The following is a 20,394-nucleotide window of genomic DNA, read 5'->3' as shown; positions in this document are numbered from 1 at the left end:
CAATGAGGTATATATTCGAATTAAATTCATGTATTTTCTAAAAAAATATACACTATTGAAACTAAATTAATTCACTCTATATAACAAAAATGCAAATGTATTTTTCCACTTATGTCCTACGGTACAAACTAAGAATTATTCTTTAATTATATATACTGTAACCGAAATATAATAATAACAAAGTATATTAAAAATTATCGGTTATTTATGTGAGTTGTACTAATATTAATCCTATAAATAAAATCGTTTTGTTTATTAAACTTATATTAGATAAAAATTTCGAATAATATATTGTCGTTATGCAACCCACTATATAGCAAAGTAATCGATTCTATAGATTATGTACAACATTAAGTGGAACCAGTGGTTAACGTTGCAATTTTGTAAGAGGAACGAAAACCTATTAAAGAACTAGTGTTAATCATGCTTACATTCATCATTTTCCTCGGTGATTTTTGCCGTGGAAGACTGGAATACGAGGTTAAAGGCAGATTCATTTTTGGCGTGTTGCTTGTTGGCGACGATCTTATTCCCAACAGAGACGAAATAGAGAGGGGACTTGAATTCTTGGCCGTCTGGTTGCTGGACGTGTTTTGTATGGTTATGGGTTGCGACCTGTCCTTCTTCTTGTTGGCGCTGAACAAACTGGTGGCGTTCAAATTAATTGCCGACATATTGAGGTAGTCGCCGTATTCCGAATCGACGTTGCTGTTGCCGTCCAGGCTGCTCTGTCTGTGGTGTTGAGCGTTGACTGCCATGTCAAAATAGGGCGACGACGACATCTGGGAACTAAAGGAACCGGTTCTGTCCGATCGACGATTCTTTCCGGACATGTCCAAGTAATCGGAGTTGTGGTCGCTACCCCAAGAACCGGGCGAAGCGCCAATACGAGACGACGCATTCGAGCTGGTCCTGGCCCTTGTCTGAGTCATATCGACGTAGTCGTTATTATGGTGACCATCCGGAAAATATCCACGACTGGTTTTGTTCGCATAGTTACCGTAGCGAATGGGACTGGAACTGAAAATAAATAAATAAATATTAGTACATAGAGGGTTTAAGATAACGGATTTAAATTCCAAACTTGGAGGAGATAGAAACTAACTTGAATAAGAGAAACATGCAGAATTGAGACTATAGGAAAGTGAACAATATATAGTCTATGATTGGTTCGTTATGTTCATGCGCATTACAATAATCTACATCTGGTTACGCTTATTATGAATGACGCATGTAGACTTGACCATAATTTGTCAGGGAACCTGTTCCTTACATTTCCATATATATTCTGATCATTTCCTTACTGATTACCGATAGATGTAGACAATAGTACATGTTTGCAGTAAGAAAAGTATATATAGTCTATCCAAAGTAGCTGTGAACTTACGTCATCAAGATGTATAATGTTTTGCCTAATGAAGTTAGTAAATGTTTGTAATTATTTTTAAATTCGTTTTAACGTTTGTAAAAATGGCAAACGTTGCACTGGCGCTTTGCTTGTGTTGATAAATTTCGATTCACTGATTAATATTTTTGAGTACTCTGATTGAAAATGACGAGGCCAATTAAATAGTCGGCCAGAAACAGATTGAATTTATAATCAGTAACTTCGAACAAAAACAAGATACTGAGGGCACGTTCTTACCAGTAAAATGCATTGGATAGGTAAGTATTGATACTATTAAATATTAAGATGTTGGGGTTTATATTGGATTTATTTTTGTTTTTGTTGTGTTGCAGCCGCAATTAATATTTGTATGGCCACTATAACTAAAATCTCCCAAATTAAAGAGAAACAATATAATTTTGGATTCATCGAAAAGAAAAGAAATCTACATACCTTGATTTTAGCTCTATTCAAGATTAAATTTATTTGCACCGTTTTGACGTCATAAATTGATATGACGTCATTTCACTGGTACTTTGTAGTGACAGACTATAGATGCTACTAGATGAAAACCAAATACAAAGGAAATACATCGATAATATATGAATATGCATAATAGAATATGCCAAAGTTGTTATTTCTAGATCGAAATATACTATATTTGACATCCACTTTATTTTGGTCCACTTTATATCGCCCAAAAGACGCAATGATGCCGCATCAACTCTGAGTTTTAGTTCAGTAGGGCTCTGATATACAACAAAATTCTAATATAAATAAAATAGTTGAACAAAGATGTTATCAAATATAATTTTTTAAACATTGATACATTGTACAAAAAAAACAGATGTACATAAAAACAGATATACTATCTAAAAACTACAATTAATTACAAATGTCACAATAGTTTTTAGGTTAGAGTTATAACCTTTTATTACTATTGTTTTCAAGAATTTTTGCCTTCAAGAACGTCTAACAACAGGACGACTTTGACAGGCTCATTCGTTTTTGCGTTCGAACTAATCAGACAGTATTGTGTCTCTTTTTAACTAGAATAAAATGAGAAGGAAAATTTTGTCTGATTCTGAAACGAATTTACAAATTGCGACAGGTAATACATTAAACATCTTGATGACGTATGAATAAAAAATCTTTAATAGACTATAGCTACTTTTATTTATATTATTTATTAATTATTTAGTAAAGAATTTAAATAATGACTTTGAAAATGATAATAAGTATTTAAGTAATTAGGTATATATTTTGATATAAGTTTTCTAACTTCAATTCCACTAATTGTTCTAAGACGTTGATAATTGTAATCGTATTGTGATAAATTGTTTTTAAAGGGAAACAATATCGTTACATAATTTTACATTTTACTATGACTTTTTCTTTTGATCACAAAACATTCTTGAATACAGATAAATATACACAAGAAATTTCATCAAAATCAGTCCAACAATTTTGGAGGACTTCAATTACATACAGACAGACAGAATAATATACTGGTTTTTCTGGGAAACAGTAGTATGTTTATTGAAATGCTTACCCAGACATATCCATATACTCTTCCTTTGTTGCACTGTTGCCGCTCATATCCATGTATGGCGAATAGGCATTTAAATGCCACGATTTTGTAATCGAAGAATTATTACCACTCATATCCATATAGGGGGAATGAGCGTGACCAACGTGAGGGATGGTGTTGCCAGACATATCCATATAACCGGAATTCCTTTGTCCTTGGGTCATATCGACGTATGGTGACGTTTCACAACCTTCGGTTACTGAAGCGATACCAGACGCATCTGCGGAGCTTTCCGGGGTCTTCTTATCATGCCCACTAATCCGCCTCCAATTGTCGATGAGTCCGAAGAACTTATTCTTCGAATTCGAAGCGGGTCTTGCGTCGCTAGATCCCGACGCGTTGGTACTGGTGCGCGATCTACTGGATCCGGACACCGTGAAGTCCATCTCCATCATATCCTCGGTTTCGTGGGTGATCGATCCGTAAGAACTACCCGTCCGCGAATCCGGAGCCAGTATCGGTGCGCTGTTCGACTTGGTACCAGACGTGTGGGAATGGTGAGGCAGTACCCTGCTGAAATGTTTCTTGGTCTTCGATCCGACACTGAACGCTCGTACTCTAGCATTCTCCGGAGTTCCGACGTGTTGAGGCTTGATTTCTGGCGGCTTGGAACCGATGGAGTACGTCCGATAGGGACGGCTAGCGTCGTCATCATCTGTCGAAACGTATGAACACACCTTGTCCAATGTATAATCGACAAATCTGAAAGAAGAAGAATACGTTTTGTTTCAGTTATTTGTAAAAATGGGTGAATATTAGTGGCTCAGTGTCTGAAGTGATGAATATTTCGGATATGAGTTAATCGGTACATGAAGATAAACAACCAGAAACATACGACATGGTTTAATGACTTAACAAGGTTGAGAAAATCTAGAAAAACCATTTTCTAATTCTTTGTTTAATAGGCTAGATCACTATTTTTGAAAAACTACTTTATGATAATCCTATGTATTTACTTTACCCGGAATAAAAGTTACTTCTGATTAGAAAGACCGGATGTCTTCTGGGATGATCTCTAAGTTGGTCACTGGCCAGTCGATAAACTTATGCCAAAGACCGTGATTCGGAACCCACGTTAAACAATAGGCGATTCAAGGCAGAAAAATATTAACGAAATGTGGTTAAATCTTGCAAGGCGTGAAGCAGCCTGTTTAGCTTGAACATCAGTCATTTATTCACAGCAATAAGACCATTACAATGTAAATATTTGCTGTTTTAAACACTTCTTATTGTATCTAAAGTGTAATTAATGTAATATCGAGGTAAATAACACTATTGATAATATTTGAGGTTAGATTAATTTCATTTATTTTGTTTATTGTGTATGATAACCTAAGTTCATTATTTAATAGCCTATACTTTACCAGGTTAAGAGTAACTAATTTATATTTGATTGAACAATGTAATTTTATTAAATCATTACTGCTAGGTATGTGTAAAAATGTTCAAACACAATGTCATATTGTTAGGAAACGGTAAGTGACGTCAATGATTCGATTGATGTTTGACTTGCCATAGCTAATTTTGAAATGTTGTGTTTTTATTTCTGATAAAATCTTAGTAATCTCACTCAAAATAAATGTACTTGTAATAATCTATGTGATTATAAATCAATATTTTTATGATTCTTAATTACAGTGATCTAGCCTATTCTACATTACATCACTAAGGAGCTGTTAACCTGTTAGGTATGTAATTTTTTTTGAGGATAAACATGTCTTTTTTGCGAGATGGATGGTCTTTATGGTTTTAAAATGATAAAATCGGATAATAAGCACAAAACTTTATCGTCGTAAATAATTTTGTCTTATTAAATTGCTCCCTCTAACCCTCACCTAAGATTTCAATAGAAAAATGGGGTAAAATATACTAAAAATTGTCTTATGTAATAAATACTTATTTACCTCTAAATTACATAAGATAAAAATGTTCTACAATTTTTGCTTATGGGAAATAGGTTTCTCGATATTGATACACAATATACAAATAATTTAACATTAAGGTTATAATCAGTAATACTATTATTATAACCGTATATTTGACGATAATTTTTGGTTTTAGTGTGGTTATTAAATATTTACTTTCTAATACACTTATTTTATATTAATTTTGTTTAGTTACTAGTGAATCATAAGAGAATCATACAAATCAATCATCTGAATCTAACACCTATCAAATATATAAAATAACAGTTGTTCATTTAGTATTATTGAGTTATTCAGTGCATATAGACGCTTTTTGTCTTTTGTTTGAAGCAACCTGCCACTAAAGTTTATCAAACACTTTTAGACTTCGTGATGGTGCTCCGCATCTTCCCAGTGATTATTTGGTTTCAATGATTTAAAAGAGGTGCTTTTGATGTCAGTGGTAAAGAATGACCTGGAGGACCAAACAAGTTTGCAGTCAATATTTTGACTTATCGGACAAAAATCCAGTTTAAAGTATGCAAGAACTTTCAGACAGCTCAGCAGTTGATCAATTAATAGTTCACATACGTTGAGAACGATTCAAATGGTTGGAAAAGGACTACTACGCGAATATACTTGAGTTGTGAATATTCGTTTCAATAAATACTTTTTAAGTGAAAATATTATCAGAATATATGGACATATATATGTTAAATTAAAGAGTATTGTTGAAATGCAATATAAAATTGAATCTTTCAAATATTCTTTTTTTTAATAATTTCAACATTTGATTTTTGCAAATGTTCCGAATGTGTCTATTACTTTTCGGATTATTAAATAGATAGAAAACATTAATTTCATATTATTTATAGACTTTACGTGATTGACCATCGTAAACATATCTGTGCTCCAGTTAAAATTTGAATAGCATACAATATACTTAGAGAAAATGAGTCAGCGGTTGTCGTCATATAATACTGGTTACAGACCGATAGATGTTATATAAGTTGTAGTTAGGCTTTCGAGTTTACGACTTTTTGATTGCGTTATCAGATGAGTTACCATTCTTAAATCTATAAAATTCGTGTAACCTGGGATACTAAATTATATAGTTTATTATTATCCTTAACGTAACGAATTGAATGAGAAAATGAGGTGAAATATTTCTTGAATGGTGCATCTTTTTTCAGTAAATTTAATAATATATTTTAATTTTAGGACTTTAATTATTAGTGGCGACTACTTTCGACTAAAATTGACTATCGACTGTTTAGTAATTGACTACTCTTTACCATTGACTGTTTTAGTTGCTATTTTTGGTTCGACTGATTTGACTACTTGTTACTAGTGACTGTTTTCAGTCGCTTTTTTTTGGGTCCGCCTGATTTTGTTACTATTTACTATCGACTGTTTCAGTCGTGTACTTTTAGTTACTATTTTTGAGTTTAACGCTCTGGCTCTGTCGTCCAAGCCGCTATCCAAAAATGACCCAATTTATGCTTACAGATTTATATGTAATATATAAAGCTTTATGATTTTTTTGGTAGTTTGCTTGTAAATATCAATATATTGTATATTAATATCAGCATTTTGGAACGATATTTTTCAAGATTATTAATGTAATAGGGTAAAAAGATTGTGAATGATAAATAGTAAATGATAGCTTATATTTCGATTACTCTCTCGATTTTTGTTAAAAAATATTTCTGTTCAATAATAAATAAAACATTTAGTTTATTCAAAAAAGCTCTAGTAATTATTGTGCGATTATTTTTAATTATTTCATGGATTAGTTTTTTTCTATGATTTACGTTTAAATTTTATTTAGTATTTATGGTTATTCTACATCTTTAGTTTTTAGATTTTAGTTTAAGTTCTATTGTATTGTCTATATTTATTATAGTATATTATTTGAAAATAGCAATTAACATATTAAACTACGATAAAATATTTGTGGGGTATTATTCCATTCCATCGAAAAATTCCATTCCTTTTTACAGATCCACAGAACATTCAAATATAAAAGAAATTCTACTTCCTTTAAAATTAAATTATTAATTACATGTTAATAATATTCAGTAATTATTTTTTTCCTTTTCTTTTTTTAAGTTAGTGCGTGAAGGAATATGTACATTTCCGTCTTCCTTATACTACCGTTGAAAATATAAGCACATATAAAATTAACTTCTCCAAGCAATTATCTCCGTCCTTTCCTCTCTCACAATTTATACAGGACAGGATTCGTACATCTCTGTCTGGCATCACGAATTGAAAAAAACAATCGAACCTTGCATTTCCCATTTGCTAGTTTTTTGACTGTCGACTGTTTCGACTGTTTTCAGTCGAAAGTTCCCAACGCTAATTATTAGTGTATTTGGTAACAGTCTCTATATTTGTTTACGTATACCACCAAATGTAGCATTCTTCACATTTGTAATCTCATCTGAATAAAATCAAGAAACGTCCAAATAAAATTGGAAGTAACAGTGCACATGTAAAAAAATCATACATAATCATACAGTGGGATGATGGGGGAGTTATGGGAATGGAATTATGTAGACAGGACTGTAAGCTTAAAGCCGACCCAATATGAAGAAGTGTTGACATATAAAAAAAAACTTTGCGAATTCAAGGATTTCACGAAATTGTACCAAGGTCTCATATAAATAAAAGGTATGAAAATAAATATTGTTGGTCATAACTTCATATAAATAAAACAATGCTGTCAGAAATTGAAAATATGTTAAAGATGTAGATTAATGATATAGTTACTTGATACTTTTACCAATGAAATCCTGTCCAGGAAGAATTTAAACGAATTTTCCTAGCAGAGAGGTTGGAGGAGTATAATTAGGTTTTATCTTTATAGTTAGAGAGATATCCAGTTTTAATACCTTATGGACATGGTACCAGATTTGATCGAAAGCCTGGGTGATGTCTAGAATGTCCGCATCAATGATGCTAGCAGCTTGATTCTTAAAGTACTTGACACAGAAGAACTGTTCCTCTAGAATGATGGTTTTGTCCATGTAAGGATTTAACAGATGCAATATATTTTTAAGGGATATTTCAACCTTGACATTGTCTTAATTATATTTGCTAATTCATATATAAGTATGCTTCTTCGTGATGTTTGGATAATAATTAATTAATGCTTCTATTATGATCTGAAGGTTTCTTAACAATGCTGTCAGAAATTGAAAATATGTTAAAGATGTAGATTAATGATATAGTTACTTGATACTTTTACCAATGAAATCCTGTCCAGGAAGAATTTAAACGAATTTTCCTAGCAGAGAGGTTGGAGGAGCATAATTAGGTTTTATCTTTATAGTTAGAGAGATATCCAGTTTTAATACCTTATGGACATGGTACCAGATTTGATCGAAAGCCTGGGTGATGTCTAGAATGTCCGCATCAATGATGCTAGCAGCTTGATTCTTAATGTACTTGACACAGAAGAACTGTTCCTCTAGAATGATGGTTTTGTCCATGTAAGGATTTAACAGATGCAATATATTTTTAAGGGATATTTCAACCTTGACATTGTCTTAATTATATTTGCTAATTCATATATAAGTATGCTTCTTCGTGATGTTTGGATAATAATTAATTAATGCTTCTATTATGATCTGAAGGTTTCTTAACAATGCTGTCAGAAATTGAAAATATGTTAAAGATGTAGATTAATGATATAGTTACTTGATACTTTTACCAATGAAATCCTGTCCAGGAAGAATTTAAACGAATTTTCCTAGCAGAGAGGTTGGAGGAGTATAATTAGGTTTTATCTTTATAGTTAGAGAGATATCCAGTTTTAATACCTTATGGACATGGTACCAGATTTGATCGAAAGCCTGGGTGATGTCTAGAATGTCCGCATCAATGATGCTAGCAGCTCGATTCTTAATGTACTTGACACAGAAGATCTGTTCCTCAAGAATGATGTTTTTGTCCATGTAAGAATTTAACAGATGCAATATATTTTTAAGGGATATTTCAACCTTGACATTGTCTTAATTATGTTTGCTAACTCATATATAAGTATGCTCCTTCGTGATGTTTTGATAATAATTAATTAATGCTTCTATTATGATCTGAAGGTTTCTTAACAATGCTGTCAGAAATTGAAAATATGTTAAAGATGTAGATTAATGATATAGTTACTTGATACTTTTACCAATGAAATCCTGTCCAGGAAGAATTTAAACGAATTTTCCTAGCAGAGAGGTTGGAGGAGTATAATTAGGTTTTATCTTTATAGTTAGAGAGATATCCAGTTTTAATACCTTATGGACATGGTACCAGATTTGATCGAAAGCCTGGGTGATGTCTAGAATGTCCGCATCAATGATGCTAGCAGCTCGATTCTTAATGTACTTGACACAGAAGATCTGTTCCTCAAGAATGATGTTTTTGTCCATGTAAGAATTTAACAGATGCAATATATTTTTAAGGGATATTTCAACCTTGACATTGTCTTAATTATATTTGCTAATTCATATATAAGTATGCTTCTTCGTGATGTTTGGATAATAATTAATTAATGCTTCTATTATGATCTGAAGGTTTCTTAACAATGCTGTCAGAAATTGAAAATATGTTAAAGATGTAGATTAATGATATAGTTACTTGATACTTTTACCAATGAAATCCTGTCCAGGAAGAATTTAAACGAATTTTCCTAGCAGAGAGGTTGGAGGAGTATAATTAGGTTTTATCTTTATAGTTAGAGAGATATCCAGTTTTAATACCTTATGGACATGGTACCAGATTTGATCGAAAGCCTGGGTGATGTCTAGAATGTCCGCATCAATGATGCTAGCAGCTTGATTCTTAATGTACTTGACACAGAAGATCTGTTCCTCAAGAATGATGTTTTTGTCCATGTAAGAATTTAACAGATGCAATATATTTTTAAGGGATATTTCAACCTTGACATTGTCTTAATTATATTTGCTAATTCATATATAAGTATGCTTCTTCGTGATGTTTGGATAATAATTAATTAATGCTTCTATTATGATCTGAAGGTTTCTTAACAATGCTGTCAGAAATTGAAAATATGTTAAAGATGTAGATTAATGATATAGTTACTTGATACTTTTACCAATGAAATCCTGTCCAGGAAGAATTTAAACGAATTTTCCTAGCAGAGAGGTTGGAGGAGCATAATTAGGTTTTATCTTTATAGTTAGAGAGATATCCAGTTTTAATACCTTATGGACATGGTACCAGATTTGATCGAAAGCCTGGGTGATGTCTAGAATGTCCGCATCAATGATGCTAGCAGCTTGATTCTTAATGTACTTGACACAGAAGAACTGTCCCTCTAGAATGATGGTTTTGTCCATGTAAGGATTTAATAGATGCAATATATTTTTAAGGGATATTTCAACCTTGACATTGTCTTAATTATGTTTGCTAATTCATATATAAGTATGCTTCTTCGTGATGTTTGGATAATAATTAATTAATGCTTCTATTATGATCTGAAGGTTTCTTAACAATGCTGTCAGAAATTGAAAATATGTTAAAGATGTAGATTAATGATATAGTTACTTGATACTTTTACCAATGAAATCCTGTCCAGGAAGAATTTAAACGAATTTTCCTAGCAGAGAGGTTGGAGGAGTATAATTAGGTTTTATCTTTATAGTTAGAGAGATATCCAGTTTTAATACCTTATGGACATGGTACCAGATTTGATCGAAAGCCTGGGTGATGTCTAGAATGTCCGCATCAATGATGCTAGCAGCTTGATTCTTAATGTACTTGACACAGAAGAACTGTTCCTCTAGAATGATGGTTTTGTCCATGTAAGAATTTAACAGATGCAATATATTTTTAAGGGATATTTCAACCTTGACATTGTCTTAATTATGTTTGCTAACTCATATATAAGTATGCTCCTTCGTGATGTTTTGATAATAATTAATTAATGCTTCTATTATGATCTGAAGGTTTCTTAACAATGCTGTCAGAAATTGAAAATATGTTAAAGATGTAGATTAATGATATAGTTACTTGATACTTTTACCAATGAAATCCTGTCCAGGAAGAATTTAAACGAATTTTCCTAGCAGAGAGGTTGGAGGAGTATAATTAGGTTTTATCTTTATAGTTAGAGAGATATCCAGTTTTAATACCTTATGGACATGGTACCAGATTTGATCGAAAGCCTGGGTGATGTCTAGAATGTCCGCATCAATGATGCTAGCAGCTTGATTCTTAATGTACTTGACACAGAAGAACTGTTCCTCTAGAATGATGGTTTTGTCCATGTAAGGATTTAACAGATGCAATATATTTTTAAGGGATATTTCAACCTTGACATTGTCTTAATTATATTTGCTAATTCATATATAAGTATGCTTCTTCGTGATGTTTGGATAATAATTAATTAATGCTTCTATTATGATCTGAAGGTTTCTTAACAATGCTGTCAGAAATTGAAAATATGTTAAAGATGTAGATTAATGATATAGTTACTTGATACTTTTACCAATGAAATCCTGTCCAGGAAGAATTTAAACGAATTTTCCTAGCAGAGAGGTTGGAGGAGTATAATTAGGTTTTATCTTTATAGTTAGAGAGATATCCAGTTTTAATACCTTATGGACATGGTACCAGATTTGATCGAAAGCCTGGGTGATGTCTAGAATGTCCGCATCAATGATGCTAGCAGCTCGATTCTTAATGTACTTGACACAGAAGATCTGTTCCTCAAGAATGATGTTTTTGTCCATGTAAGAATTTAACAGATGCAATATATTTTTAAGGGATATTTCAACCTTGACATTGTCTTAATTATGTTTGCTAACTCATATATAAGTATGCTCCTTCGTGATGTTTTGATAATAATTAATTAATGCTTCTATTATGATCTGAAGGTTTCTTAACAATGCTGTCAGAAATTGAAAATATGTTAAAGATGTAGATTAATGATATAGTTACTTGATACTTTTACCAATGAAATCCTGTCCAGGAAGAATTTAAACGAATTTTCCTAGCAGAGAGGTTGGAGGAGTATAATTAGGTTTTATCTTTATAGTTAGAGAGATATCCAGTTTTAATACCTTATGGACATGGTACCAGATTTGATCGAAAGCCTGGGTGATGTCTAGAATGTCCGCATCAATGATGCTAGCAGCTCGATTCTTAATGTACTTGACACAGAAGATCTGTTCCTCAAGAATGATGTTTTTGTCCATGTAAGAATTTAACAGATGCAATATATTTTTAAGGGATATTTCAACCTTGACATTGTCTTAATTATATTTGCTAATTCATATATAAGTATGCTTCTTCGTGATGTTTGGATAATAATTAATTAATGCTTCTATTATGATCTGAAGGTTTCTTAACAATGCTGTCAGAAATTGAAAATATGTTAAAGATGTAGATTAATGATATAGTTACTTGATACTTTTACCAATGAAATCCTGTCCAGGAAGAATTTAAACGAATTTTCCTAGCAGAGAGGTTGGAGGAGTATAATTAGGTTTTATCTTTATAGTTAGAGAGATATCCAGTTTTAATACCTTATGGACATGGTACCAGATTTGATCGAAAGCCTGGGTGATGTCTAGAATGTCCGCATCAATGATGCTAGCAGCTTGATTCTTAATGTACTTGACACAGAAGATCTGTTCCTCAAGAATGATGTTTTTGTCCATGTAAGAATTTAACAGATGCAATATATTTTTAAGGGATATTTCAACCTTGACATTGTCTTAATTATATTTGCTAATTCATATATAAGTATGCTTCTTCGTGATGTTTGGATAATAATTAATTAATGCTTCTATTATGATCTGAAGGTTTCTTAACAATGCTGTCAGAAATTGAAAATATGTTAAAGATGTAGATTAATGATATAGTTACTTGATACTTTTACCAATGAAATCCTGTCCAGGAAGAATTTAAACGAATTTTCCTAGCAGAGAGGTTGGAGGAGCATAATTAGGTTTTATCTTTATAGTTAGAGAGATATCCAGTTTTAATACCTTATGGACATGGTACCAGATTTGATCGAAAGCCTGGGTGATGTCTAGAATGTCCGCATCAATGATGCTAGCAGCTTGATTCTTAATGTACTTGACACAGAAGAACTGTTCCTCTAGAATGATGGTTTTGTCCATGTAAGGATTTAATAGATGCAATATATTTTTAAGGGATATTTCAACCTTGACATTGTCTTAATTATGTTTGCTAATTCATATATAAGTATGCTTCTTCGTGATGTTTGGATAATAATTAATTAATGCTTCTATTATGATCTGAAGGTTTCTTAACAATGCTGTCAGAAATTGAAAATATGTTAAAGATGTAGATTAATGATATAGTTACTTGATACTTTTACCAATGAAATCCTGTCCAGGAAGAATTTAAACGAATTTTCCTAGCAGAGAGGTTGGAGGAGTATAATTAGGTTTTATCTTTATAGTTAGAGAGATATCCAGTTTTAATACCTTATGGACATGGTACCAGATTTGATCGAAAGCCTGGGTGATGTCTAGAATGTCCGCATCAATGATGCTAGCAGCTTGATTCTTAATGTACTTGACACAGAAGAACTGTTCCTCTAGAATGATGGTTTTGTCCATGTAAGGATTTAATAGATGCAATATATTTTTAAGGGATATTTCAACCTTGACATTGTCTTAATTATGTTTGCTAATTCATATATAAGTATGCTTCTTCGTGATGTTTGGATAATAATTAATTAATGCTTCTATTATGATCTGAAGGTTTCTTAACAATGCTGTCAGAAATTGAAAATATGTTAAAGATGTAGATTAATGATATAGTTACTTGATACTTTTACCAATGAAATCCTGTCCAGGAAGAATTTAAACGAATTTTCCTAGCAGAGAGGTTGGAGGAGTATAATTAGGTTTTATCTTTATAGTTAGAGAGATATCCAGTTTTAATACCTTATGGACATGGTACCAGATTTGATCGAAAGCCTCGGTGATGTCTAGAATGTCCGCATCAATGATGCTAGCAGCTCGATTCTTAAAGTACTTGACACAGAAGAACTGTTCCTCTAGAATGATGGTTTTGTCCATGTAAGGATTTAATAGATGCAATATATTTTTAAGGGATATTTCAACCTTGACATTGTCTTAATTATATTTGCTAATTCATATATAAGTATGCTTCTTCGTGATGTTTGGATAATAATTAATTAATGCTTCTATTATGATCTGAAGGTTTCTTAACAATGCTGTCAGAAATTGAAAATATGTTAAAGATGTAGATTAATGATATAGTTACTTGATACTTTTACCAATGAAATCCTGTCCAGGAAGAATTTAAACGAATTTTCCTAGCAGAGAGGTTGGAGGAGTATAATTAGGTTTTATCTTTATAGTTAGAGAGATATCCAGTTTTAATACCTTATGGACATGGTACCAGATTTGATCGAAAGCCTGGGTGATGTCTAGAATGTCCGCATCAATGATGCTAGCAGCTTGATTCTTAATGTACTTGACACAGAAGAACTGTTCCTCTAGAATGATGGTTTTGTCCATGTAAGGATTTAATAGATGCAATATATTTTTAAGGGATATTTCAACCTTGACATTGTCTTAATTATGTTTGCTAATTCATATATAAGTATGCTTCTTCGTGATGTTTGGATAATAATTAATTAATGCTTCTATTATGATCTGAAGGTTTCTTAACAATGCTGTCAGAAATTGAAAATATGTTAAAGATGTAGATTAATGATATAGTTACTTGATACTTTTACCAATGAAATCCTGTCCAGGAAGAATTTAAACGAATTTTCCTAGCAGAGAGGTTGGAGGAGTATAATTAGGTTTTATCTTTATAGTTAGAGAGATATCCAGTTTTAATACCTTATGGACATGGTACCAGATTTGATCGAAAGCCTGGGTGATGTCTAGAATGTCCGCATCAATGATGCTAGCAGCTTGATTCTTAATGTACTTGACACAGAAGAACTGTTCCTCTAGAATGATGGTTTTGTCCATGTAAGGATTTAACAGATGCAATATATTTTTAAGGGATATTTCAACCTTGACATTGTCTTAATTATGTTTGCTAATTCATATATAAGTATGCTTCTTCGTGATGTTTGGATAATAATTAATTAATGCTTCTATTATGATCTGAAGGTTTCTTAACAATGCTGTCAGAAATTGAAAATATGTTAAAGATGTAGATTAATGATATAGTTACTTGATACTTTTACCAATGAAATCCTGTCCAGGAAGAATTTAAACGAATTTTCCTAGCAGAGAGGTTGGAGGAGTATAATTAGGTTTTATCTTTATAGTTAGAGAGATATCCAGTTTTAATACCTTATGGACATGGTACCAGATTTGATCGAAAGCCTGGGTGATGTCTAGAATGTCCGCATCAATGATGCTAGCAGCTTGATTCTTAATGTACTTGACACAGAAGAACTGTTCCTCTAGAATGATGGTTTTGTCCATGTAAGGATTTAATAGATGCAATATATTTTTAAGGGATATTTCAACCTTGACATTGTCTTAATTATGTTTGCTAATTCATATATAAGTATGCTTCTTCGTGATGTTTGGATAATAATTAATTAATGCTTCTATTATGATCTGAAGGTTTCTTAACAATGCTGTCAGAAATTGAAAATATGTTAAAGATGTAGATTAATGATATAGTTACTTGATACTTTTACCAATGAAATCCTGTCCAGGAAGAATTTAAACGAATTTTCCTAGCAGAGAGGTTGGAGGAGTATAATTAGGTTTTATCTTTATAGTTAGAGAGATATCCAGTTTTAATACCTTATGGACATGGTACCAGATTTGATCGAAAGCCTGGGTGATGTCTAGAATGTCCGCATCAATGATGCTAGCAGCTTGATTCTTAATGTACTTGACACAGAAGAACTGTTCCTCTAGAATGATGGTTTTGTCCATGTAAGGATTTAACAGATGCAATATATTTTTAAGGGATATTTCAACCTTGACATTGTCTTAATTATATTTGCTAATTCATATATAAGTATGCTTCTTCGTGATGTTTGGATAATAATTAATTAATGCTTCTATTATGATCTGAAGGTTTCTTAACAATGCTGTCAGAAATTGAAAATATGTTAAAGATGTAGATTAATGATATAGTTACTTGATACTTTTACCAATGAAATCCTGTCCAGGAAGAATTTAAACGAATTTTCCTAGCAGAGAGGTTGGAGGAGCATAATTAGGTTTTATCTTTATAGTTAGAGAGATATCCAGTTTTAATACCTTATGGACATGGTACCAGATTTGATCGAAAGCCTGGGTGATGTCTAGAATGTCCGCATCAATGATGCTAGCAGCTTGATTCTTAATGTACTTGACACAGAAGAACTGTTCCTCTAGAATGATGGTTTTGTCCATGTAAGGATTTAATAGATGCAATATATTTTTAAGGGATATTTCAACCTTGACATTGTCTTAATTATGTTTGCTAACTCATATATAAGTATGCTTCTTCGTGATGTTTGGATAATAATTAATTAATGCTTCTATTATGATCTGAAGGTTTCTTAACAATGCTGTCAGAAATTGAAAATATGTTAAAGATGTAGATTAATGATATAGTTAGTTGATACTTTTACCAATGAAATCCTGTCCAGGAAGAATTTAAACGAATTTTCCTAGCAGAGAGGTTGGAGGAGTATAATTAGGTTTTATCTTTATAGTTAGAGAGATATCCAGTTTTAATACCTTATGGACATGGTACCAGATTTGATCGAAAGCCTGGGTGATGTCTAGAATGTCCGCATCAATGATGCTAGCAGCTTGATTCTTAATGTACTTGACACAGAAGATCTGTTCCTCAAGAATGATGTTTTTGTCCATGTAAGAATTTAACAGATGCAATATATTTTTAAGGGATATTTCAACCTTGACATTGTCTTAATTATATTTGCTAATTCATATATAAGTATGCTTCTTCGTGATGTTTGGATAATAATTAATTAATGCTTCTATTATGATCTGAAGGTTTCTTAACAATGCTGTCAGAAATTGAAAATATGTTAAAGATGTAGATTAATGATATAGTTACTTGATACTTTTACCAATGAAATCCTGTCCAGGAAGAATTTAAACGAATTTTCCTAGCAGAGAGGTTGGAGGAGCATAATTAGGTTTTATCTTTATAGTTAGAGAGATATCCAGTTTTAATACCTTATGGACATGGTACCAGATTTGATCGAAAGCCTGGGTGATGTCTAGAATGTCCGCATCAATGATGCTAGCAGCTTGATTCTTAATGTACTTGACACAGAAGAACTGTTCCTCTAGAATGATGGTTTTGTCCATGTAAGGATTTAATAGATGCAATATATTTTTAAGGGATATTTCAACCTTGACATTGTCTTAATTATGTTTGCTAACTCATATATAAGTATGCTTCTTCGTGATGTTTGGATAATAATTAATTAATGCTTCTATTATGATCTGAAGGTTTCTTAACAATGCTGTCAGAAATTGAAAATATGTTAAAGATGTAGATTAATGATATAGTTACTTGATACTTTTACCAATGAAATCCTGTCCAGGAAGAATTTAAACGAATTTTCCTAGCAGAGAGGTTGGAGGAGTATAATTAGGTTTTATCTTTATAGTTAGAGAGATATCCAGTTTTAATACCTTATGGACATGGTACCAGATTTGATCGAAAGCCTGGGTGATGTCTAGAATGTCCGCATCAATGATGCTAGCAGCTTGATTCTTAATGTACTTGACACAGAAGAACTGTTCCTCTAGAATGATGGTTTTGTCCATGTAAGGATTTAACAGATGCAATATATTTTTAAGGGATATTTCAACCTTGACATTGTCTTAATTATGTTTGCTAATTCATATATAAGTATGCTTCTTCGTGATGTTTGGATAATAATTAATTAATGCTTCTATTATGATCTGAAGGTTTCTTAACAATGCTGTCAGAAATTGAAAATATGTTAAAGATGTAGATTAATGATATAGTTACTTGATACTTTTACCAATGAAATCCTGTCCAGGAAGAATTTAAACGAATTTTCCTAGCAGAGAGGTTGGAGGAGTATAATTAGGTTTTATCTTTATAGTTAGAGAGATATCCAGTTTTAATACCTTATGGACATGGTACCAGATTTGATCGAAAGCCTGGGTGATGTCTAGAATGTCCGCATCAATGATGCTAGCAGCTCGATTCTTAAAGTACTTGACACAGAAGATCTGTTCCTCAAGAATGATGGTTTTGTCCATGTAAGGATTTAACAGATGCAATATATTTTTAAGGGATATTTCAACCTTGACATTGTCTTAATTATATTTGCTAATTCATATATAAGTATGCTTCTTCGTGATGTTTGGATAATAATTAATTAATGCTTCTATTATGATCTGAAGGTTTCTTAACAATGCTGTCAGAAATTGAAAATATGTTAAAGATGTAGATTAATGATATAGTTACTTGATACTTTTACCAATGAAATCCTGTCCAGGAAGAATTTAAACGAATTTTCCTAGCAGAGAGGTTGGAGGAGTATAATTAGGTTTTATCTTTATAGTTAGAGAGATATCCAGTTTTAATACCTTATGGACATGGTACCAGATTTGATCGAAAGCCTGGGTGATGTCTAGAATGTCCGCATCAATGATGCTAGCAGCTCGATTCTTAATGTACTTGACACAGAAGAACTGTTCCTCTAGAATGATGGTTTTGTCCATGTAAGAATTTAACAGATGCAATATATTTTTAAGGGATATTTCAACCTTGACATTGTCTTAATTATATTTGCTAATTCATATATAAGTATGCTTCTTCGTGATGTTTGGATAATAATTAATTAATGCTTCTATTATGATCTGAAGGTTTCTTAACAATGCTGTCAGAAATTGAAAATATGTTAAAGATGTAGATTAATGATATAGTTACTTGATACTTTTACCAATGAAATCCTGTCCAGGAAGAATTTAAACGAATTTTCCTAGCAGAGAGGTTGGAGGAGTATAATTAGGTTTTATCTTTATAGTTAGAGAGATATCCAGTTTTAATACCTTATGGACATGGTACCAGATTTGATCGAAAGCCTGGGTGATGTCTAGAATGTCCGCATCAATGATGCTAGCAGCTCGATTCTTAATGTACTTGACACAGAAGATCTGTTCCTCAAGAATGATGTTTTTGTCCATGTAAGAATTTAACAGATGCAATATATTTTTAAGGGATATTTCAACCTTGACATTGTCTTAATTATATTTGCTAATTCATATATAAGTATGCTTCTTCGTGATGTTTGGATAATAATTAATTAATGCTTCTATTATGATCTGAAGGTTTCTTAACAATGCTGTCAGAAATTGAAAATATGTTAAAGATGTAGATTAATGATATAGTTACTTGATACTTTTACCAATGAAATCCTGTCCAGGAAGAATTTAAACGAATTTTCCTAGCAGAGAGGTTGGAGGAGTATAATTAGGTTTTATCTTTATAGTTAGAGAGATATCCAGTTTTAATACCTTATGGACATGGTACCAGATTTGATCGAAAGCCTGGGTGATGTCTAGAATGTCCGCATCAATGATGCTAGCAGCTTGATTCTTAAAGTACTTGACACAGAAGAACTGTTCCTCTAGAATGATGGTTTTGTCCATGTAAGGATTTAACAGATGCAATATATTTTTAAGGGATATTTCAACCTTGACATTGTCTTAATTATGTTTGCTAATTCATATATAAGTATGCTTCTTCGTGATGTTTGGATAATAATTAATTAATGCTTCTATTATGATCTGAAGGTTTCTTAACAATGCTGTCAGAAATTGAAAATATGTTAAAGATGTAGATTAATGATATAGTTACTTGATACTTTTACCAATGAAATCCTGTCCAGGAAGAATTTAAACGAATTTTCCTAGCAGAGAGGTTGGAGGAGTATAATTAGGTTTTATCTTTATAGTTAGAGAGATATCCAGTTTTAATACCTTATGGACATGGTACCAGATTTGATCGAAAGCCTGGGTGATGTCTAGAATGTCCGCATCAATGATGCTAGCAGCTCGATTCTTAAAGTACTTGACACAGAAGAACTGTTCCTCTAGAATGATGGTTTTGTCCATGTAAGGATTTAATAGATGCAATATATTTTTAAGGGATATTTCAACCTTGACATTGTCTTAATTATATATGCTAACTCATATATAAGTATGCTCCTTCGTGATGTTTTGATAATAATTAATTAATGCTTCTATTATGATCTGAAGGTTTCTTAACAATGCTGTCAGAAATTGAAAATATGTTAAAGATGTAGATTAATGATATAGTTACTTGATACTTTTACCAATGAAATCCTGTCCAGGAAGAATTTAAACGAATTTTCCTAGCAGAGAGGTTGGAGGAGTATAATTAGGTTTTATCTTTATAGTTAGAGAGATATCCAGTTTTAATACCTTATGGACATGGTACCAGATTTGATCGAAAGCCTCGGTGATGTCTAGAATGTCCGCATC

General features: G+C 32.0%; 1 protein-coding gene across 6 annotated transcripts in view; it reads right to left on the bottom strand.

Annotated features, from left to right (window-relative positions):
* The window catches only part of chico (insulin receptor substrate 1 chico), a 245,952-nt gene that overhangs the window by 8,711 nt on the left and 216,847 nt on the right, over positions 1-20,394 (bottom strand). For all 6 annotated transcript variants that reach the window (XM_076416028.1, XM_076416048.1, XM_076416033.1 and 3 more), the window contains 2 exons: positions 2,940-3,680; positions 432-1,020 (listed from right to left, as the gene is read on the bottom strand). In XM_076416028.1, coding sequence (XP_076272143.1) covers positions 432-1,020; positions 2,940-3,680 — 1,330 coding nt within the window. The remainder of the gene's footprint in view (positions 1-431; positions 1,021-2,939; positions 3,681-20,394) is intronic.

The sequence above is a fragment of the Rhynchophorus ferrugineus genome, unplaced genomic scaffold (assembly GCF_030347505.1).
Source record: "Rhynchophorus ferrugineus isolate W39M unplaced genomic scaffold, kcgeb_rfMv2 rfM1, whole genome shotgun sequence".
Taxonomy (NCBI): Eukaryota; Metazoa; Arthropoda; class Insecta; order Coleoptera; family Curculionidae; genus Rhynchophorus; species Rhynchophorus ferrugineus.
The sequence above is the reverse complement of the archived record's forward strand: the minus strand, read 5'-3'. Positions and strand labels throughout refer to the sequence as shown.